The 24625-nt window shown below is 40.9% G+C and overlaps 1 protein-coding gene across 1 annotated transcript; it reads right to left on the bottom strand.

The window, feature by feature from the left end:
• Positions 1 to 1317: 1317 nt before the first annotated feature.
• LOC129168655 (zinc finger protein 135-like) lies at positions 1318 to 16490 on the bottom strand. The gene is made up of 7 exons (XM_054754153.1): positions 16338 to 16490; positions 13744 to 13946; positions 11109 to 11210; positions 8488 to 8583; positions 7786 to 7896; positions 7148 to 7271; positions 1318 to 3920 (listed from the first exon to the last, which is right to left on the bottom strand). Exons 1-7 carry the CDS (start codon positions 16363 to 16365, stop codon positions 1930 to 1932), a joined length of 2655 nt encoding a protein of 884 aa, XP_054610128.1. The 5' UTR covers positions 16366 to 16490; the 3' UTR covers positions 1318 to 1929.
• Positions 16491 to 24625: the final 8135 nt, after the last annotated feature.

Below are 24625 nucleotides of genomic sequence, written 5' to 3'. Positions count from 1 at the left end.
TGGCACATGCTAAGTGCGCCGTGACCTTGAGGGGGCGCCAAAAATCAGGGAAAAAAATCTTTAGTACAGTGGAACATGAGTCTGCATGTATTTTGGTCAACGTCGAAAATTTACGCCACGATTTTGCCTCGGTTTGCGTACAATATGTCGTGCGTCTTGTGTTAATAAACTGCGGGAGTCCTGAATTGTGTTCTTACTGTATTGTTTTTTGTTTTTTTAATCACAAAACGTCCTCATCTCTTGCCTTGGTTGTGTTTTGTGACAAAAGTGATTAAGTTCAGTATATTTTTACAGAGCTCCTGAAAATGTGAATGTCTCTTGGAGATGAATGAAGTATCGATCATCTTATTATCTAGCTAAACAAAATGGCAACTGGAACCGAAAGTCAGCTACATTACATCACCCGTCTATGTCATCATCAGCGGATTACTCAAATGTTAACATAAAACACAATTTTATAGTTTTACACGTATGAAACAATTGTAAATACTTATAAATTACGAATGAAAGGGATAAATGAGCATTTACGGTTACTTTCACCTTCACTGAAGACGTGACTGTTCCCAAAGACACAATGTTTTCAGTCACAAACACGTCTTCAATGAAGGTAAAAGTAACTTTAAATGTTCATTTATCCCTTTTCTTTCATTATTGACATGTATTTATATGCATTTTGAATTGTTTTCTGCATGTCAAACTATAAAACGTGTGTTGTGTTTACATTTTTGCCTTTTTGGAACAGATTAATTGGATTTACATTTCTTATGGGAAAAAGTGATTGGGTTAGCATCCGTTTCGAGACGAATCGGACCTTCTGGAACGAATTAGTGACACTGACCAGGGTTCCACTGTGTTATATTAAAACTAGTTGTGACTATTAAGTCTTAAACTGTAAAGCAATGACCAATAAACTATGACTATGGTAACCAGTAAGTCTCCCTGCGGCCATCATTTTTGTAAATCGTAGTAGGTACTTTATATGCTGTAGCTTTTGTACAGTATATAGTTAATGCATGATGTAAATATACGCAAAATATGGGATTATTTAAATTGATATTGTATTTATATCACTTTCTTACATTCTTTTCAGATTTTGTATTTATTTGCAGTTAACCATGTAAATTGGTGAAACGTTACATCTTACAAATGAGCGGCAACAGTTATAAAAAATGTTTTAAAAAAAAGACATTCAATTTCTTTTGTAAGCGTATGTAAATCAGTGATGGAGGGTGCGCCATATAAAACTTCACCTTCACTAGTCCTCTATTTACTTGGTATCGGAATGATACCAAAAGTTGCAATATCACCCAGCCCCTACTGGAGAGCTGTCAATTGTTGCTCAGGTTTTAACATTTCTCCTACATGATTGGTCATAAAATTGGAATTGTTTGAACGGTTGGCAAGTTGATTGGTCGCAGAACGATGAAGCAGTTGAGCCATATCAGCAATCGCGCTCGGTTCATTCTGAGGTTCTGGCATGACCAAATCTGCAAAATGTGATTGCCAAGAGCGGCTTCAGGCCTGCGTTTCTCGACGTCCGGAATCTGCAACCTTGCGGTCTAAGACTGCTTGCCTGCGATTGGGGAGTTATTGTCAATAACCCATAAACTAACACATAACACAATTCTCACAAGTAACTAGACAATTGAAATCAAGTTCAGTTTGTTTGAAGAAAAAAATTTATTCCCAAAGTCAATGTTTTATGGTTTGTACATACTACCCTTATGTAGAACTACAGCAAACATTTCTGTAAAAATACAGTTATTATTATTATAAGCATTTTACATTTTCCAACTGCCACTCCTTTGCTTCTGCACTTGTTAAGTGTTCATGAGCAAGATTTTTTAAACCTCTCGAAGTCTCTCATGTTCTCTTTTCTTTCACCAATAAGGAAGAACTTTGTACAACTTTGAACATCTGGATGTGGAACTATGGATGGACAAGCCTGCGATGTCTTTTTAGGCCATGTAAACTAGAAAAAGCTTTGTTACAGACAGCACAAACATACGGCCTCTCTCCAGTGTGGGTTCGCATGTGCAGCGTGAGAAAACACGACTGGACAAAGCCCTTTTCACAGATGCCACACTTAAAAGGCCTCTCTCCTGTATGATACCTGCGATGGATCTTAAGTTCTGCAGCGGATCGGAAAGACTTGTCGCAGTCGTCGCACTTGAAAGGCCTTTCGCCTGTGTGAATCAAAGTGTGCCTCACGAGAGCATCTTTACCAAAGAAGCCCTTTCCGCAATGCTCACATGGGAAGCGCATGCCTTTGTGATGGAAGTTATCGTGTTTCAGAAGGCATCTCCTTGAGGTGAAGCTCTTCTCGCACTGTGAACACGCAAACGTTGGCAGGGCTTTATCACTCAACGGTTCGCCAGAGTGATGTACGCGTTCGACGTGCCTAGTCAGAGTGACGCCATGTCGAAATTTCTTGCCGCACTCCCAGCAGAGGAATGGATACTCCTTAGTGTGTTTTTTCTGGTGCTCCAGTAGATCGGAGTACGATCGGAATCTTTTTGTGCAGTGGGGGCACTGAAACGGTTGGTAGCCGGTGTGTTTCCACTCATGTCTGATGAAACGCTTCAAACTGGCAAACGTCATCTGGCAGTGGGTGCACGTGAAAGGCTCGGTGGGATTATGGACGTCAATGTAGTGCTTGTGCAGCGACTTGAACACGGGGAAGTTCTCCTCACACTGGTTGCACTGGAATGGCGTGTGCGATTCCTTGTGCATGGCCAACGCCTCAGAGTCGCGCACCAGTTTCATGCACACCTCACAGTAGAGTGGGTTGTGTGTTTGTTTGTGGGAGTCCAATGTCGATTTGTACTTGAAAGCCTTGTCGCACTCATTGCAACGAAAACAGTGTCTAATGTCATCGGTTTGATCAGGGTCCACCTGTTGCTCGTTGTAGCAGATGTTTCTTAAGTGAAACCTGAATGTCTGCTTGCACTTGAACTCCACACTGCAGTGAGGACAGTAGTAGGGACCGTCCAGAATACTTTTAGTGTCCTCAGGGCTTTTCTCTCCCAGTTCTTTGACAGATATCTTCTCTTCAGGGTATGAGTAATCAGGGTTGTCTGCAGGCACCTCTTGATTGGCTGGATCACAAATGAGTATACTTGACTTGTCCTCCTCTTCTTCTTCCCCAGTCACATCTTTGTCTCTCTGGCCGTCTGTCTGATGTGTCCCACTTGGACATTTGTGTTGCTGCAAGTACCGCAAGCTCTTGTAACTTCTTTGACACAGTGTGCAAGAGTACGGCAGCTCTTCAGAGTGCTGAGTCATGTGGCGCTCCATGAATTTGGCATGACTCACCACCTTGCCACACACTTTGCAAGTTCTCTCATCCATGTCATCGCTTTTGGCCGAGTCGAGGGACCTCGAAAACCTCGTCGGGCTGCTGTCACCACTGTCAGTGGCAGGTGTCCTTCCAGATTTCCTCCACTGTGACAGAAGACGCTTCATCTTGAGGCCGCGGTTCTTTCGCATCGGTCTTTTCAGCAAATCAATATCTGGATCCATTGCGCCGGCCGGCATTTGAAAGTCCTCATCGACAAAACGCTTCTTTTTTCTCCCACGTCTGTTTGGCCGTTTTCCTATGCTGTCGAGCACAGTCACCTTGCCATCCTCCCCAATGATCAGAGTTTCAGACAGGTGGTCATGGTGGTCTTCCATTTCGCAATCATCACCATCGGTACCGATATCCGTTTTCCCCTCACTACCGATTCCCAACCACGACGTTTGCACATTCTCTCCAGAGAAGTCCATTTTGTTCTCAGACTCAACCTCCATTTCTGTGGCGACTGTATAAACAAGGCGACTCTCTGAATCCGTTGCTATCTGCTCATTGACGATCACGACTCTTTTTGCTGGAGGAAGACACAGTGCAGACAAGATGCCACTATCAACCTCGCAAGAATCTGCAAACAAGAACAGGGTAAAATTAACATTCATTGAAATAATCCAAAATATAAGCACCTCCACACTGGTATGAACTATGTAGTCATCCCTCGTTTATCGCGGAACCACTGTTCCAGACTCGATCGCGATAAGTGAACTCCTGAAATAGGCTTCAATATTGATTAGTGGAATATTTTCGTAGTTAAGAGCATAGAAAACCTATTTATGGCCTGCTAAATACATTTTTACCATTATTAGAGCCCTCTTGACAGGAAATAACACCGCTATAGTCACCTTCACACTTGTATTACCTAATATAGTAGACATGATCAGCGGCGGTAAGACATAACTCACACGTTAGCATTTGATATGTTCTTTGTTGTGGTATCTCGGACGTAAAAAAAAAAACAATACAACATCCCAGACATCAGCCTATCATCCATCCTTACTAAGACGTTTTTTGCTTTATAGGGAAGCCAGTCTGACATGCATCTGGTAATATGCACCTCACAATATCGCGCTTTGATTATCACTCCCTCACTATATCGCGTTTTTTGAGAAATTAATAAATGACCGCTGTTGTCTATTAGTCAAAACATATTGAAATACAAGTGATATGCAGTATTCTGCTCACTAGGCAGCAGTAATGACACAAAACATTGAGACATTACCTTGCCTTAACACTGCTTGAGGTCATGAAGTCAGCCTAGCATGTCCAACATGATAGAGTGGGGAAAAAAAGATCTCCTCCCATCTCGTGTGGAAGTGGTAAGTTTTTGGCTTCTCGAGTTTAGAAGAAATACATTCAATGATAACTGTTAGCTCGCTAGCTAGCGGCCATCTCAAGTCCCTGCAGCATAAGAATTGCAATGTGGTGTAAACAATGAATAACAGGAGTGTAAAGGTGTTATTTCATGTCTACAAGCCTCTAATAATGGCATAAACCGTATTTAAAAAGTCAAACAGATTTTCTATGCTCTAACTATGAAAATATTCCATTAACATTGAATCCGATATCACGAGAATTTATTTAGCGCTATAAACGAGGGACGCCTGTATCTGTAAAATACTGTCCACTGCTGCACTACTGCTAACTTTGTTTACACCACATTGGGCAACTCTTACACGCAGGCTACGGGATCTCTGCAGGGACACAAGAGACAGCCGCCACTTTAAGCATAGCAAGCTACTGAGGTAACTTGTTAGCCTCCAATGTATTTATTCTACACTTAAAGGAAAAGTGCACTTTTTTATCGTCATCCACAATCCTTATGTAAGACATGAACACGTCTCTCTTTTCTGTGCGTTTTAAAAGGTATAAAAACAGCTAAAGAGAGGCAGCCAAGAATGCACGTAATGGGAAATACTTATTCCGCCTGAAAAAAACTCCAAAAAGCTCCAACGCTCCATTTACATATAATGCGATGTGCACATTAACCAAGCTACAGCGATATTGTTATTATTAACATTGTTACCCCGATCGAACTATGTTGCTGGCATATTGTCTCCTTGCCACGCCACACCGGCTAGCTATTAGCCGGCTAGTGACTGGCTTCAACCACACACTCTCCTGCAGTGTGTCAGAGCCACACTCACAAAGCCTCAGGCCACTACCGAAAGGTAACGCTACATATTGGAGCTGCCGCTATTGCTACTTCGTCTTTGAGCTTGGAAAAGTTAACGTTAGGTGTAGTGTTCCTTTCTATATTGCGATGTGAAATCAATGCGCTCAGGTAAGCAAGTTCTGAATTACCCAGGGACCACAAAATGGGTCAAAAAATTTAAGGCTGTTCTACAGAAATGGAGGTTGATCAAGCCTTGGCAGTTGGTGCACCTAATTCCTACAGGTGTTCCAAGTTATTGGCTACTTACTACCTCCTCTGTCTGCATAAAAACAGTGTCCGGAACATATTGTGGTACCCTCGTGAACATCAGTTGAACAGCACTGTACTGGAGAAAGTAATTTGTTGCTACAAAAATGGCAACTAACAATGGAAGAGAGAAAGACCATCTTAACACTTAAAAATGTATGTTTTTCCCACCAGAGGAATTAGTGTGTTCTAAAGCTTTTGACCGGTAGTGTAGTTGTGTCCCATTACGTGCAATAATTTTCTGTCTCTTCTTATATGTTTTTAAATCTTTAGAACGTGTGTTCATGTCCCACATAAGGATTGTGGATGATGGGCAAAATTAAAAAAAAAAAATTAAATAGGTGCAGTTTACGTTACTTTAAGAAAGAGTGGGGAAGAAGTACAATGTAAGAAGCCAAAAGTACCACTTCCACACAAAATCGGAGGAGAACTTTCCCCCCCAATGTGTCATGTCTTTGACTGGCGATCAATTGGAATTACTGTCCGCAATGGCTGACTTCATACAGTGGCAATTAAGGTAATGTGATGTAATGTAATGTAATGTCTCATCAATGTAACATGACTTGTCTTTCAATATTTTTTTTGACTAATAATAGGCCATAGTCACCACGAAACAGCAATCATTTATTAATTAATACATTTTTTAAAACCACAAGCGTGAGGCAGCGATGTTCGAACTGCCAAGTGGTGAGGGACGACTGTATTTTGAACGTCATGAGCCTATATAAACCTTGAGAAGTATAACACAGGTATAAGACTTATTGACCGCTGAACAAAAAGTCATACCCTAAGTAAATGTACAGCTCTCCTCCAACCATTTGGAGGACAGACATGGCTTTGAATACACTGGGACCCTCATTGCTAATGAAATAACATCAGCATCAAAGCCGTATTCAGACGGTGATTTTGTTAAAACGTGCATGATGAAGACTGAACATGTGGGTCCCGAGAAGTGACACGCATTTGCCGACTCCAGTCTGCTGAGGAATACTATGGCAGAAAGGGTGTCAGACCTATGGGCAGATTTCGACAGTTGACACACAAAGTCAAGTCATTTGTCACATTGTCTTTTGCAGCTGATGAGGACACTGACATGACAGACGTTGTTCAACTGGCCATATTTATTAGTTGACCAAAAGATGCAAAAACATAGTTTTAGTTAGTCTAAACATGACAAAATCCTTTGAAACGCTGCTTCAGACGCCAGTTGTACTGAAACAATACAGTCTGCAGCTTCACTACAAAGGTTTGGCGGAATTATACTGTTCATGCAATGCTATTAATTCTAAAGTGCAATACTTTCTCTCTCTCTCGCTCTCTTTTTTTTATCCATTTTACTTTGTTGGAATAATGGATGAATGTGTCAATGTTCTCACCGACATCCTCCAACTGGCTGAGGTCTTTGTGAGTGTCCAACACGGTTCTGAGCCCCTGAGATGCAGTGAAAGACTGCAAGCAGTCTTTCAGAACTGAAGAAGAATCACTGAGCAAAGATGCAATCTGACAAAGAAAAGGCAACACAGCAAGTTTTGAAAAATGAAAAAAAAGTGAACATTTGGCAAAACATGCAACCATACCGTGCTCCCTGTGCTATTGTTCAGATAAATACACCACATTGTGACGCTGTTATGAAACCACAAAGTTTCACTGCATAAACTGGACTGAATTGAAACTTCTCACACAGTTCAATGCTCTGTACTTTGGGGTGTTTGGTAGACAAGTTTAGGGGACTGACAAGCACGTCTGTAAAATTTGAACAAGATTGGTAGAAAAACTTGGAAGCCATCAGCCAAAACGTCTTTGCAGGGGAACAGGCGGTGGAAGCAACTGTTCATTGAACAAGATTATAGAAATGTTGAGGATATCTGTAATACTTGTCTTATGTATGGTAGCATGTCTTCTATAGCATTTTCAGCACAACCCATAGGGGAGTGCCACAAATGTCATTTACTGGTGCATGGCCTGTCCCCTAATTTTGTCACATGACTGTCCAACTCGAGTGCTGATGACCTACCTGATGGAGAGACTGACTTGGAAGAAGCTTCTCCAGTCTGGAGAGAAACAGCCACATCAAGGTCTGGATTGCTTTGTCATAAGTGGGACCAAAGTCTTCAGGGAAAACATCCTGTGCAAACAGACAAATCAACATTAAACTTCAAGAAAAAAGCATTAAATGCGTAATTTCCAAAACAAGTCAATTGTGTTTGTTAACCCTGTTACCCAGTATTAATATTATGTTATACATACGGCTGTGTCACAAAGCAGTGTAAGTCTACTACATTTTCTTATGGGGCACATACAACAATCTAGTTTGGCATTTCAATTGGGCTGAGCATTTTGACACACTTGTTTTTGTCAAACGTAATCAGTCAGCTTAAGCATTTGGATGTGATGAGGCGCAGAGCCTCACTTGTTCTTTTGTAATCAATGCAATTATTTTTCCAATGGGAAGCTGGAATATAATTGCTCCATGGAATAAAGATAATATCAATAAATATACCTCCTTTAGTATTACTGCAATCAATATATGTAAAAATACATAATTACTCTTATTAAATACTAGCCAACTTTGCCCATCTTTGATTAAGGGCCTTCATTCCTTGAACCCTGGTCTACAACAGATCACAACCCAAGTATGTGCCAAACACATTCAATTAGCAGTGCATTATAACCACACCAGAAAATGTTGACATTAGGGTGAGCAAGTCAAACATACGTCAAAGAAGTTCTTTCTTTCGTCAGAATCTCGCAGCAAATTTCGCACCAGGCCCATAAAGTGAGAGTCAGAAATGTCAGGTGCTGCGCTACAAGTCTGCAAAAGAAGGCGATTTAAAACGACAACGGTTATTAAAAGACATTCAGGATGGTAAAGCTGGTGTGGCCGATGAATGGTGGCTTCTGCAGTTTATGTCATCGTGTGCTGGGGTGGGGGCAGCACGGACGAGGGACAGGGAAAAAACTTCAAAGTGATTAGGAGAGCTGGACACCAGGATGACGACATCCATAATGGACAATCCGTGTCACCCCAAGGAGCACTACCACAGGTCATCCTTCCCCGCAGCCCTAAGACTTTCAGGGCTCCAGACTTGGAGCACAGTGGCCCCGAACTTAGTGCAAGCAGAAAATTTAGGGGTGCACACAGAAATCACCTTGCAAAGTAAATATTCACATTTTCCTCTCATTTTCACTGTATTACTGGTAAATACTATGAACTCCAACGGCCCCCTCTTTGAAGACACATCGGCCCGCCTTCTTGTAATGGGTGTGGGCATAGTACCACATTTGCGTGGTACTGTGAACCACTGGGCTGAAGTGCGGAGCAGAAATTTGTCAGCAAAAACAAAAATTCATTAAATTAAATGGGCAAATTAACTAGTAGGGTTGCGAATTTCTGCAAAAATAAATAAGGGGCACCTTGTTGGCAGGGCCAACCAACCTGCCTGTTATTTCTGGAGGAGTTACCTATAATCGTGTGTGTTATTTGACACAAATGCCTGTTTTAGAGTAATACTAATACCATCCATCCATCCATTTTCTATACCACTTCATCCTCATTAGGGTCGCGGGGGCATGCTGGAGCCTATCCCAGCTGACTTCGGGCGACAGGCGGGGTACACCCTGTACTGGTCGCCAGCCAATCGCAGGGCACATATAGACAAACAACCATTCACACTCACAGTCATACCTATGGACAATTTAGAGTCGCCAATTAACCTCACCTGCATGTTTTTGGGAATGTGGGAGGAAGCCGGAGTACCCGGAGAAAACCCACACACACACGGGGAGAACATGCAAACTCCACACAGAAATGGGGAGAATCAAACCCAGGTCTTCCAGATCTCCAGGCTGTTACTGTGTTGGCCAACGTGCTAACCACTAGACCAACGTGCGGCCTAATACTAATACATGGGAAATTAAATGAATTGCTCAAAAATTAAATGAATTGTCAAAAATAACACAGTTAACAGAATAAAATAAGTAGAAATAAAGAGTTCAGGTTTATGAGGTGCTGGTGTATCCAAATTCCAGCACTATTAAAGCTACTTTGACAAAAAGAAAGCACAGGTGAGCTCTTAGTGCTCTATGACTGGCAACATTTACATTCTACTTTATTTACAAAGCACATCTATACTCAAACAGTGTGCTCATTGTCATTAAACTATTTTGTTCTAATTTGTCATTAAATACAGGTATCATGTTGGATTTGAAGAGTTAGAAAAATACTAAGAGTTGAAGCGAACATTCTTTGGTGAGCTACTCAAAATTAGAGCGGAGAGACTTACTTTAAGTGACACTTATAAGTTAGCAAGTACCCCATGAACGTAGCAGCCATCGTAAGGTCCTTGTAGGACAAAAACAAGCTCTGAACGGTTAAAAATTTAAAAAAGTCACATCTGGAGTCCACGGACCAGAGGCTAGGTGGATAACTCTAGCCAGCTGCCTCTCTAGCCCGCATAGTCTCTCTAGCTGCCACCAGAGACACTGAACAAAAGTAACAGCCAGGCAAAATGTGTAAACAAAGATGGTAGAAAGTCCATTGACTGCGACTGAAACGTGAGCAATCACACACATCGACAGGCTTTGACTGGGACAAGCTGTCATTAATTTCCTCCACATTTCACAGACTATTTTTCATTCTCATGGCAATCAGGGACAAAGTGCATCCCTCGTCTCATACTTTAGTCATAAAATGCAAACATTTAGTCGGTTTGGAGCCCTGACACATAGTTGTAAATAATCTGCATTTTGTGTAATTAGTGTTGTTTTTTTAAATTTCGGTTATCTTTCTGTCAATTCATTTTAATTGTAGTCGTTTTTTTTGGTTATTGTCTTGATTACATGTAAATTTTATATTGCAACTGAGAAATTTCCCCAATGTGGGATAATTAAAAGTTTATCCGCACGCGCGCACACACACACACACAGAACAAAATCTGAAGCAAATACGTTTATCTTATCAAACCACAGGACATATCTGATGGTCTTTGACTGTTTGCAGGCTTTCTTGTGCATCATCTTTAGAAGAGGCCTTGGTCGTGGCGTGAGGTGCTACACAACTATTCCAGAAAAACAGTTCTGTGTGATAGCTGCTACAATAACAACGTGGTTTATATATAGGTTATGTAAATAGAACATTGTTGGCGTTTATGGAGGGGGTTTTTTTTACGGCTTTATAGTCAAAATAGGTGTGTCCTGTTATGTGCATGCTAGCGGTTTTTCTCTCTTTAGGATGCGCAGAAAAGAGAAGGACGTGTGGGGTCACATAAGGATTGTGGATGAAGGGCAAAATTCCAAAACAAAAGTGCAGTTGTCCTTTAAGTTGGTGTTCACACTCACCTCCACTTTCCAGAGTGTTTGGAGGTTTTGCATTCGATCAAGGTGTGGTTGAATGATCTGCAGGTTGGCAGTCTCCTCTGAACGGCAAAGCTCCAAGATGAGCTGCAATCAAAAAAAATATACATCAAAACACTTTACTGTTAAGTGATTTTAAGGTTATGTAGGTCATGGCATCCTCCATTTCTTTATCATACTGTATGAAAGCATAATCGCCCTTTAATGGATTTGCTTTCTTTTTACATATACACTGACTGGCTGCAATTGTGGCTTGCATCTACTCGTGTTCCACAGCAGAAGAGGATGCGAGTGTCTTCGCCACATCCACATGAACGCACAGGCGACAGTGCGCAGGGATACAGCGGGAGACAGATATAATGCAGAGCGTTTTGTGAGGTTTGAGTTTTTGAGAAGGCATTTTTGTGATGCAAATGTTTTAACGCTTTGAACGCATATTGTTTTTAGAAGCCAAACTTTTTACTTAATTGTCCCCAGCAACTATGCGGAACTACGTTCTTCATCACAGTAATCTGACCAGAACTGGATTTAGGAGACCAAGTTGGGGGTAAGTCGCTGTTATTGGACTACAATGCTGATGGGGATGTCATACATGACTCATGTCAAAACATACCAACTGTCCCTTTACCAAACCGTTAACTTTAACAGCACAGTTATCTTGTAGTCCAAAACTTTAACTTGATGTTAAACTTAACACACCCACGGACCACTGCTAACTTTTTAACAGGTGGTTAATTCTCAAGATGGAGTTTGCGGATAACGTTGCCTTCATGATGCGTGTACTGTCGTGTCTCCTTACGTGCATTGCTGATGTCTGGTTTATGCGTTGCTTCACACTTTACTGTACATTGCAGCTTGTCATCACGTGACAAATTATTTACATTTGCAAGACATAAACATGCTTTTAAGAAGCTTTTAAAGAAAACTATTTTATTGAACCATGTTTAAGCTTGCAAATTCTTTTAGTCATGTTTAAGAACAGCTATTCTGATGGGATAATTGTACATAGAGCTATTTGAGGCTTTATCGCGTCACAAGATTGTATTTTTATTAACTAGCAATTTGAGGCGATAGTTACATTATTTTTAAACCTTTCCAGAGGAATTGTAAGTATAGTGTGTCTGATGGCGTACTTGCGTACTCTTGCCTTTGCAATGTATTAAAGCTGTGTTCTGTACACTTGTCTAACAATAACACATAAAACATACATTTGGTAAATATTGCTCATGTGTCCTTTATACATGAATAGCTATTATACATATTATCATCTTGGCAATATTAGATTGAACCCCAAGACTCTTACTTTGAAGGCCAGCCAACTTTCAGTATTTTCCCCAAACTATAACAGCTTGCGCTGGGCAAAATGTTTGTAACCAAAAACACTTTGCTTTAATTGTGTCGTTCATAAATTGCTCGCTTGTTTTAAATTTGTAAAACGTTTAGCTTCATTAGTTGCAGAGTACAATTTGAACATTTTTGAGTTAAGCGTGTCTGGGCTCTTACTTTGAAGGTTGGTTAAGGCTGGTTTTAGTTAAAGCTAAGACAACTACTTAATTCTTTTATCCGCAGTTCCACAGTGCCCTCTACTGGTTAACATGTAACAGTATAATTATATGTATCTGCAAACACAACAAGCTTCTAATCACAGACATGTTAATATGTTCGCGCACAAATTCAAAATGACCACCAACCTGTCTATAACGGCCACCTGTCTATAGCGGCCACTTTTGCCGTTTCCCTTTAGTGGCCGCTATAGACAGGTTTGACTGCAGAATGTAAATGTTGCCAGTCACATAGAACTCAAACAGCTCACCTGTCTCCTTTCTTTTTGTCAAAGTAGCTATAATAGTGCTAGATGTTGCGCTATCACCTACACTATCATACACCTGCACACCGGTTTACGCTGTTTTATACTGTCCTGTTTAAGCAGGACCGATTCCTACAAGAAAGATTATTAATTGTTTTTATATTCTGTTAATTGTGTTATTCTTAACAAAACAAAATCTATTATTGAACAATGAATTTGCCATGTGTTAGTATTACTCTACAAATGCCATCAAATTAAATTCAGGCGTGTGTCAAATAGTACATTTGTTTGGCCCCGCCAACGAGGTGTCCATTATTTTTGCAGAAGTTGGCAACACTACCAGTTAATGTTGTAGATTTTGATTATTATTGGATATTTTTTGTTGCTGACAAACTTGTTTTGCACACTTCAGCCCAGTCGTTGACAGTAACGTGCAAAATGAGGTAGTTTGCCAACCCACGTTGACTCCTAAAGAGGAAGAAAGGAGACAAACACCAAAGAAGAAGAAGAAGGCTGGCCGATGAGTGCGAATTCAAGAATTTTGCACTAGATATTCATCAAAACGTTAACTGAAATCAAATCCCTGGGGAAGGGTACTATTTATCTTTATGATTTGTGTTGGAAATCATAGTTTGCAAAATCAGAACAGAGGGGATTTGCGAAGGTGGGCTGACGTGTAATATGAATACAGTATAGCATACCTCTGCCATTTTTATACAATTCACAATTCTCAATCCACGTTACAAAGTGATGATCCAACCTCATTCCGTGTCACTAATTACACATTACGATCGTTTCGTGAATTTGACTTACCCGAGCTCTGAGACCCAAAATAAGTTCAGCGCGCTGCCTGGTCGAGAGAAGTTGGGGAACTATTTCAGTAACCATGAACACAAACTCCTCAAGCAGTCCATAATCCGATACAATCTTGTGTTCTATGGTCTGCCAGATGGCTGCCGAGACGAGGCGAATTGGTGGAACCAGGAGGCGCAGGGTGGGGAGGGGGAGAGAGGGACCTACAGGTGACACACAAAAAAATGTATTAGATAAATTAGACTATCGAGCATTTTCACAAAACACAATAACAAAAGAAGCAACATAGCACAAAGGGACTCAAAAACGGTTATTTAATAGTGATTACAGGGTTTCCCTTAGGATTTTTTGAAGCTGTGGTGGTGGGTTGCAATTTTTTTTTTTATTATGACATAATTTTAATTACTTATTAACTTATTTAACGTTGTTCAACAACCAGCAGACCATGAACCAAAAACATTGCAAAACTGTTAATTTAATGGCAAGGTTGCTGACAGTTGAAAATGCCAAGCCTCCTTTTGTTACCTAACCTATTTAGTCCAATAGTATTATGTGACTGTGTGTTTATATTGAACAACTTAGAGACACTACTAGTGTTTAAGACAAGCCATAAGTATAATGATAAACAAGAGGGCAAGATTGTTAAGTGACATTTTTTTTTTTAAAGTAAGTTAGCATGAACGTGATAGCCCCTTGTAGCTCGCCTGTGGGACAAAAGCGAGCTCGCGAGCTTGCCGCCAGAGAGGCAAAATGTGTAAACAAAGATGCCACAAAGTCGAATGACATTGAAACGCGAGCGATCACATACGCTGGCTTAGCCTGTGACAGACAAGCTGTCAGCTGACTCACTTTCAATAGATAACAAGGAACAAAGTGAACATCAACCTTTATCTGGACACGCATACACAAGTGCCAACACGGCACACAGGCCATTCCAGTGCATGTTTATCAAAATAAAGCGCAGTAAAACATTTTAATGATATTTTAAATTGTTTTCAAACTAATTGTGGTCAATATGTGCGTAAATATAGCATATGCAGTATATCCAATCGTACAATATATTAGTTAACATTCTTTTCAAGATTAAAAAAAATCATTTTTAAGGTGTGGCGTCTTTTATTTTGTAGTGGCGGGCCGTCACGATCAATTTCATGTAGCGCAAACCCTGACGACACATGATTGCTAAATTGCCACACTTCAGAGATCCATAACAGAGAATTCAATTTTGTTGGAAAAAAAACCCCAAAAAAACATCAATTAACAAAATAAAACAAAATGAACACATTACTCTGCTGCAAACACAATACAGTATAGGAAACTAAATATCAACGTTGCAGTGAAGTGCACTGGCGAGGATACGCGTGCTATGTCCCAGTCGCAAACATGCTACGGTATGTTGAATGCTTCTGTTTTGTTGTTGGCGCCAGAAATGAGTGTTATGGATGTAAAATGAGACAGGCAGAAACACAGAGTGTCACCCTTGATGCGCCGCCGGGATGACTGTTACGCGAGAACCGGAGTAGATGTGTAAGCATTGCATACCTCTGAAATGACAACAGTTTTCTCTTTAAGTCGTCTATCTCCCTCTCCAGCAGCCCAAAGCTCTGACATAAACGCTGTTGCTCTAAAATGCCGATGCCGCGATCACGTGCAACTATCACAAGTTTTCGTGGCGTAAACACACCGGACGCTGAACAAGCGGGCAAACCAAGGCACAATTTTAACACAAATTGTGGACGCTAACCAAAAAACACACTAATGAGGGGCGGATGTTAACCGAGGTACCACTGTATTATTAAAGTAATTCCATAGAAATAAAAAGGCACTCTTTTTCTTTTTCCCATTTGTTTGTAAGTACCGGTTTGTATCCAGCTCGTCCAAAGTTTTTCCAGTGAGGAAAATGAAAAAAAAAAGCATGAACTTTAAAAGATGTGCTAAAACTAATCCAGTCTTGGTCAATTATAAGCTAAGCTATCTGAATAACACATACACACCGTAGGTTTGTGTTATAGGTGACAAAGCAAATTAGTGTAATATGTAATAACATAATTAATAATGAATTTAGAATGTGACGAGGGACAATGAAAAACGAGCTGTGATCCGAAAACGGCAACCGGGCCGCACTTTGGATACGGTCGCGGTAGGCCACAGCATGTATTTTGACTTTCAAACGAACGCACTACAGATATGGTATCTGAGGAGAGGCTGCGATATCCTTACACGCTCAAGAGGTGAAACAAGTCTGTTGAAACACGGTTTTGACGCAAATAAATGCACACACCAAGTATGTAACACACTTCGCGAGTTGCTAATCATAGCAGCTGGCGCTAGCTAAAGGCAGCGGAGTATACATAATACCGGCAATAAGGCTGCAGTTTGACGCTAACCAGGACTAAAACAGCCAAAGACTCTAAAGTAGAAGGATTCAAAAGGCTTCACATTGCGACAAATTGTGCTTATTCAGAAATCTTCCAACTATTCAGCGATGTGCGTTAGCAATGCTATTCCCGCGCGCGGACTGCGGCGCGGCCTAGTGAAGCTAGCTAAAACTATACTTTAACATAAGCCACACTAGTCTGTTTACCAGAACTCACCGGGTAACTCTGAGACACCTTCATCCATCCTAATATACCTATTCACATAACACCACCGTGGAGGGATCGTTGCATGTGTTTGATGAGGCCTAGACTTGAAAGTGCAAATGACCGTAGGAACTAATCTTTGTACGTCAAAAAACGCTTTCCTGTGCGTTCCGCCCGGAATAACAATCCGTCGGACAACCGCTTGAGTTTAATTGTTCCGCGTCACACCCAAGTTCATTTTCTATTATTTAAACCAGCGCGAATATTTATAGATTAATGTTACACTTTCGATGTATATAAAGATATACCTAGAAGACTAGCACAGTACATTGTGGGGGTGGGCGGGTCGCTGTAAATGTCGATCGCATTATGGGGGTGGGCGGTTCGCCGTAAATGTCAATCGTATTAATACCAAGTGGAGTATCGGTATTGGACTGTTTATTTTCAGAAATATCTGTGTGCTTTTTGTGTTGTTCAGATTGTTTCATTGTTAATATGGAGATTTTTAGATATTGTTTTGATATTTTTCACAAACTCAGGGAATAATCCTTGAACACAGGAAGGCCAGATTGGAGATGAGTTATTTTGCACAATTGTGTGCAATAAAAGGGAATAATTTCATTATTTTGTTGTTATTGTTACACTGTCTTATGTTATAGTTACACTGTATTATTTTTCAAATGTTCACAAATACGTTTGTTGATTTGTTTTGGCATAAAATCTTTGTCCTGTGTTTTATTCTTATTATAATCATAAGCAACAAATGAAATAGGCAGTGTTGGTCCAGTATCAGATCCTTTTCCTTTCGCTTTTCCAAGTCTGGGTCACGAGGTAGCAGTCTCAGTAGAGAAGCCCTGACTTCCCGGTCTCCGGCCACCTCTTCCAGTACCGCCAGGGCGACACAGAGGTGTTCCTGGGCTAGTTGCGAGAAATAATCCCTCCAGTGCGTCCTCGGTCTACCCCGGGGCTGGCTGGACAAACCCCTATCATAAGATGGCAAAAAACAGTACATAATCAAATGTACACATTCAATTTTAATGAAGGGACAAAAGATACTTACAGTAGTTATTGAATGTCATAGTTAAATTATGATTTTTCTATGTTGTGCAGTCCAAGATGCCAACAGTTGATGTATTCAACTATGTGTATGTTAATAATGTGACACACTGTATTATTGCACGTTTCCTTTACATTCAGTATGTATATTTATGTACATTTTATCTGTGTCAAAAGCCACTGATTGGGATCTTAAGGTTTTCAGTGATTGCCCCTCCTGTTAAAAAATAACTTAAATGAGATTAATTGCAATCAATCAGTCTGGAAAATGTTATAAAGCCATTTCTAAAGCTTTGGAACTCCAGTGAACCACAGTGAGAGCCATTATCCACAAATGGCGAAAACATGGAACAGTGGTGAACCTTCCCAGGAGTGGCCAGCCAACCAAAATGACCCCAAGAGCACAGTGACGACTCATCCAAGAGGTCACAAAAGACCCCACAACAACATCCAAAGAACCGCAGGCCTCACTTGTCTCAGTTAAGGTCAGTGTTCATGACTCCACCATAAGAAAGACACTGGGCAAAAATGGCCTGCATGGCAGAGTTCCAAGACGAAAACCACTGCTGAACAAAAAGAACATTAAGGCTCGTCTCAATTATTCCAGAAAACATCTTGATGATCCCCTTTGGGAAAATACTCTGTGGTCTGACAAGACAAAAGTTTAACTTTTTGGAAGGTGTGTGTCCCATTACATCTGGCGTAAAAGTAACGCCGCCTTTCAGAAAAAGAACATCATACCAACAGTAAAATATGGTGGTGGTAGTGTGATGGTCTGGGACTGTTTTGCTGCTTCAGGACCTGGAATACTTGCTGTGATAAATGGAACCATGAATTCTGCTGTCTACCAAAAAATCCTGAAGGAGAATGTCTGGCCATCTGTTGGTGACCTCAAGCTGAAACCAACTTGGGTTCTGCAGCAGGACAATGATCCAAAACACACCAGCAAGTCCACCTCTGAATGGCTGAAGAAAAACAAAATGAAGACTTTGGAGTGACCTCGTCAAAGTCCTGACCTGAATCCTATTGAGATGCTGTGGCATGACCTTAAAAAGGCGCTTCATGCTGGAAAACCCTCCAATGTGGCTGAATGACAACAATTCTGCAAAGATGAGTGGGCCAAAATTCCTCCACAGCGCTGTAAGAGACTCATTGCAAGTTATCACAAACGCTTGATTGCAGTTGTTGCTGCTAAGGGTGGCCCAACCACTTATTAGGTTTAGGGGGCAATCACTTTTTCACACAGGGACATGTCGTTTTTTTTTCTCCCTTAATAATAAAAAGTTTCATTTAAAAACTGTATTTTGTGTGACCTCGGAATTGCTCATCTTAATGTCAGAAGTCTTCTCCCCAAATTAGATTTTGTAAACATCTGAGTTGACAGATCTTCTGATGTTGTGTGAAACACGGCTGGCAACCACAGCCACTGACAATGACGTTGCTATTCAAGGTTACAATGTTTTTCGCTGTGATCGCCCCAGAAAAGGTGGTGGTGCTGCTTTTTATGTAACTGTTGAGTCATCGCTGTCAATTAGTAAACAGTTTGAATTTCTTGCAGAATTTGAATTTCTTGCTTTGAATTTAGAAATGACTCAGGGCCACCCTATTACCATTGTCGGCTGTCACAGACCCCCCCTCAGCAAGTAATGATGCCCTGTTATCATTAACTACAAGCTAGCAAAGTTACACTTTAATGAGATTCTCCTTGTGGGGACTTGAACATGCAATGCAATGACGACTGCACGTGTTTCCTTGCTGGTAACCGTGGTTAACAGAGGAAAAACAAAGATTGCAAGCACCAGCCTCCTTTTTAAAGCTTGCAATCTGTTATTCTCACTCAATCAGGATGACAGAGTCATCTCCAGCCTTTGTCCTGGTTAACACTCTAACTCTCAAAGCTCATTTTCATGACAAACAGGGACTTTGCAGTTGATTGCCATCCATCTTATCATAACATTGTGGAGTATATTCAAACTATATGCAAATTATCAAAAACACTGAGGCAGCAGACTTTGTGAAAATGAATATTTGTGTCATTCTCAAAACGTTTGACTATGACTGTGTCTCAACTGGCCTGGGAGCGCCGGGAGGATGTGTGGATGAATATCATCCATGCTCCTGCGTCCAAGGCGGTGCCTTAGGTGGTCATCTCGTTGGATGCGGAGAAGACCTTTGATTGGGTGCAGTGGGAATACTTGTTTGTGTGTCATGAAAAATTTGGATTCGGCGATTAAACCCTGATATTCCTCACCCAAGGCCTCCGTAACTACAAACAGCAAGCAGAGGGACCCATCAGGGATGCCCCATCAGTCCACTATTATTCACTTTAGCCATAGAACCTTTATCTACTGTACTTAAGACGCTTCCATCAGTATGTGGATTCAAAGTTAACAAGGGACAGAGAAGAACTTTATCAGGAAAACGTTTATGTTCTACTTGAAAGAGTTGAGTCAGACTTAAAAAGATGGAAATCGCTTCACCTGTCCTTGGCAGGGATTTCAGTGCATTCATTTTTTAAAACTATTGACAAGGCCCTCACCTCATTTATATGGGAGGGTGGGAGGCCGAGAATACGACTGGAACTGGCCGAAATTAAGGCCGAAATTAAGAGGTGGCCTGGCGCTTTGTCATTACTACTCGGCCGCAACTGTTCAAAAAATGATGCACTGGTTTCACACTCCCGATGCAGACGGGTGTCATTTGGAGGCCTGTTGGAGATGAAATTCTCCGCAACCTCCTAAAGCGGGGATCCCCAACCCCCGGGCTGCGGGTCATTTGGACCCCGTTTCATTTCACCTGTACCCATCTCCCGCCTGATTGTCCCATAGTCATTTTTATACTTGTTTGCTCAGACCATAGACGCCAGTCCCTCCAAAGGTAACTTTCTCCTGAACTCCTTGACGAAGCTCCTGAGGCCAGCAGATGATCGCCCGGCTCCTTCGCTGTCCCGATAACACTCGGTGTGGTTGTTGACATGAACAAAACATTCTTTGCTGCGGCCAATGTTTCTGTTTTGACTTCATTCTGGGCCTTATCAGCCTGGTAGCCTCGGTGTGTAGAAGCTGTGACCAACAGTATTTCTGTTTAACCTTTGACACACTTAACAGATGTTCATCTACTCCGCTAACTATTTAATGAAGCATTATTTCTATGAACGACTAGTAGTCATTCACTAAGATATTAGTTTAATGGATTAAACAGTTACTGGAGATCTATACTGTACTTCTTTTAAGACACTCAACAATAATTGAATCAATACACATCAATGCAAACAGTTATTCTAAAATCTACTTGGAATAATTATTTACCCGCTCAGTAAATTCATTGGCAAAAACATACCCAAATATAAATGAAAGGTGTCATAGATGCCGTACGGCCCCTGCAAATTTAACTCATACATTCTGGTCCTGTCCGTCTCTGACCCCCGACTGGTCCACGATCTTCAAAACTGAACCAGAAGCCCCGCATGCTAACTTCCACTGCCGCAGTGGCTACAGTATATTCGGCGTGGTAGACGAGAATTATCCTACGATTAGGAGAAGTCACAAAAACCTAATCGCTTTGACAACATTACTCGCGCGCAGAAAGACACCACTCCGTTGGACATCAACGAAGCCACCAAAAGGGTCTCTGCGGATGAGTGACATAATGCAATGTATCTAGCTAGAACAAGTCGCGCCCGTATTATAGCGTGAACGCAATTCATGTAACTCAGTGAGGAGAGCACCGCTTTATGGCACATTATGAATATTTTATACCCACGTTGTTATTGTTTGCATGTATGCCTTCATTTTTGACCATTTTCCCTCCTTTTTGTCTCTGTCTTACCCGTGTGTTGTAAAACAAAAAAAAAAGAAAACCTGAGCACTGATCCGAAATATGTCCACCCTTGATGGCATGTTTGGATGTAAGCTCATGTACGTACATTGTTGGTGCTCAATCAAAAAATTACATTCAAAAAAGAAATACAATAAAGCCTTTGTTGGGTGGAGAAGGGGAAAGGAACTATTTCTGTCGGTTGTCGAAGCAAAGGCAAGAATAATAGCATCAAAACTCAAAACTACCAGCCTATGATCATAACGAATACATCCCCAAAATAGACAACAATTTTAAATATTCTTGCGGTCGTCTAATTGTTTTTTGAAGTCTTCGTAACAAGTACTTCTACTCCAGCAGAATGTACATCTACGGGTAAATTGAGAGCTGTGTAAACAAAGGTGCAAAACTCGTGGAATAGGTTAGGTTTGGTGAGGGAGTGATCAAACACGCTGGCATGGATTGGTGTAGCCTGTGGCAAGCTCAATACGAGACAACGCTACGTGGTACAGCAGGTATGTAGGTATGTACAGGTATTTATCCCCTATTCCACCTATAAAGCCTTTTGAAAAAACCTCCAGAAAGCACCAACAACGCTCCATTTACATAATATAACCTGCATATGAACTAAGCTACAGCGACGTTGTTATTATTAATGTTGTTGTTAACATTGTACACCAAATAACTACCTTACTGGTGTAGTGACATCTCACCACAGCTACTAGGAACTTAAGTTAAAATGACCCAAATACAGCAAAATAGTGTAGGTATCACATGTTATCATGAATGTACCTGTTACTACATGGTCACAGCATGGATAGAAAACCATAAAACCTTGTTGGAGGTTTTTGGAGGCGTTTTAATAGTCGGAATAGATGTGTCCCATGATGTGCATTAATGAGCTGCCGCTTTTTTTGCTGTTTTTATATCTTTAGTACGCACAGAAAAGCTGAAGACGTGTGTGTTCATGTCTCACGTAAGAACTGTGGATCGTTTTTAATGGCTTATATTTGTATTTGACTTCATTTAGTCATTTTTATGTTTAAAAACTGTTTCATTGTTGTGGTGTGTAACTGTCGTGAGTTGAAGCTGGGTCATTACAGAGCGATGTGTCAACATCTGTGTGCCGCTTTGCTGCCCTCTATCGGCCATTTGTCGCAGCGCACCTCGGAGCCACCAGGAGGAGCTAATTAGTTACACTTGTGCCTCATTAGTGTGGCTTAGTAATGTGTGAGGACTACACTCCGGTGGTCGCTTGTTACCTGACGCTCCTCAGAGACCTGCTCGTCCAGCTACTCTCGGATGTCAGTGTCTTCGGCTTTCTGGCCATTTCTTAGTGTGACACCTTGGAAGCACCTTGTTCCCTGCTTGGCGTCTCTAGTCTCCACCAGCGGTCTACCTCAGTTTTGTTGCTAGCAGCTCTTTTAGTTCATATTTTTGTGCATGTTTCCTGCTCTGTTATCGTGCTCAGCAGCGTTCTCTGTTCTTGTTAGTTATTTTCCCCCGAGACTACATCCGGATGTATTTGAGTTGAACTTTATTTTATGTTTTTGCCACGTAGTGGACACTGTTTTGACGACCCTGTACTACCTGAAGCCCCGGTGTTCCACTGAATGAAAAAGCACCCTAGATCATGATGGACCCCCCCCCCCTCCACTGTGCCGGGTAGAAAACATATCAGGTGGGATCTCCTTGTCATGCCAGTAACGTTGGAAGCCATCTGGACCATCAAGGTTACATTTTTTTCATCAGAGAATAAAACTTTCTTCCACCTTTCAATGTCCCATGTTTGATGCTCCCTGGCAAAGTCTAAACGGGCAGTTTTGTGGCATTGAAGGAGACAAAGTCTTTGAATTCTTTTTGGTTTTTGAAACCCTTTTCCAGCACATGCCGTCTGATGGTTATTGCGCTGCAGTCTCACCAGTAAGGGTCTTAATGTGGGTGGAAGACCGCCCTGTGTCTTGATGGACAGCCAATCAGATCCTTTGGCTCAGCACAGGTGTAATTTATTTGGGTCTACCATTTTTCTTTTTTGTTCCATAATGCTCAGGATCTTTCAAAACATGTAGAATGACTGATTTCCTGCTCCCAACCTCAGCAGCCATGGCACGCTGTGAGAGGCCTTGCTTTTGCAGCTCCACAATCCGACCACGCTCAAGAAGAGAAAGCTTCTAGCTTTAGCCATCAGGAGGGCATGACCGTGTGAATGCCTGACAGAAAATGAACATTTTGAGCAGATTTTGTCTTTTATAGCCTGTGGTCTTAAACTTTTGATCAGCTGATAAACAGCCTATTTTAGTTTGTTTTCAATAAATTACTTTTTCAAAGTGCTTTTTGTCTCACTCCCCCTTCTTGTTTTTGCATACTGTAGCTCTACTTAAAACCTCATTAAGATCCAAATGTGCACAATGCAAATTCTAGCCATTTTTCAACTGGTCTTAAGATTTTGAACAGGAGTGTATCTTCCTTGAATTGTTCTTTTCATTGTAAATAAAGTTCACAATAAAAAAGAAAACAACTATTTGTACCAGGCATTTCCTCCATCTGGAAAAAACATTACATTCAGGAAATGACAACATAATGGATTTTTTTTCTTAGCTCATATTCATGGTGCACGCTAGCAAGATGTTATTTAAAGTATTGTTTTTGTATTTGTTTGCTATGTCTGTATAGTTTGGTTAGTGACCATTCATGCTCGTAAATAAAAAAAATACCATTACGTCGCTGTCGTAAAAAAAAATTGAGTGGAGGAAGTGACGTAGCAGGTAAAACGTCAACCCGGAAGAAGTGTAAAATATATTATTCATAATGGAATATAGATGACTGTTTGGTTAATTTTAGAGCTGGGTTGGTTGTGCCTTTTTTGTCACGTTTACTAAAATTGTGTATGCCTTCATCCCGCGTTCTAGTGGTTTTACCCAATTCAAATTCCTTCGAAATTGCATGAGCAATAGTAAACAATTAAGACAGTTTTATAAAAACATTTATTTGTGGCGGCAACGGCAACTTGTTGAAAAGTTTTCATAAGAAATGAAAATGATGGTTTTAGTTGGCTTTACATAAAAACCTAAACAAAAAATGGGGGTTTTAAAAGTGGATTCTGTGTAAGAGTAGGGAGCGTGATAACAGTCGGACATTTCCATGGACTCTTGTTCCGTGGAAACCAGTAAGATCAAAATAAATACTGTATGTCCGCACCTACTAGCGATATTTTAAAAAATGTCCTTTCCTGCAGTAGTATTTTTCCTTGCAGTAAATGCGTTTCTCTTGCAAGCGAGAAAATACAACATAATGAATTTGATGTCTGACCAAAGCTATGCAGGTGTACAGTATATCACGTGACAGTATTCACTGTCAAACCTGTGTTTTATATCCTTAATAACCCATTTATTTAACAACATATAGCACAAAAAACACAAATAAGTGTG

Source organism: Dunckerocampus dactyliophorus, chromosome 2, assembly GCF_027744805.1.
Source record: "Dunckerocampus dactyliophorus isolate RoL2022-P2 chromosome 2, RoL_Ddac_1.1, whole genome shotgun sequence".
NCBI lineage: Eukaryota > Metazoa > Chordata > Actinopteri > Syngnathiformes > Syngnathidae > Dunckerocampus > Dunckerocampus dactyliophorus.
The sequence above is the reverse complement of the archived record's forward strand: the minus strand, read 5'-3'. Positions and strand labels throughout refer to the sequence as shown.

What these genes read in the sequence shown, in the direction of transcription:
- LOC129168655 (XM_054754153.1), bottom strand. Translation starts at nt 16,365, where the DNA reads ATGGATGAAGGTGTCTCAGAGTTACCCG. An exon ending in AGGTGTCTCAGAGTTACCCG is followed by an intron (nt 13,947 to 16,337) that starts GTGAGTTCTGGT and finishes TGTCACCTGTAG; the next exon opens with GTCCCTCTCTCCCCCTCCCC. An exon ending in TTTTGGGTCTCAGAGCTCGG is followed by an intron (nt 11,211 to 13,743) that starts GTAAGTCAAATT and finishes TTTTGATTGCAG; the next exon opens with CTCATCTTGGAGCTTTGCCG.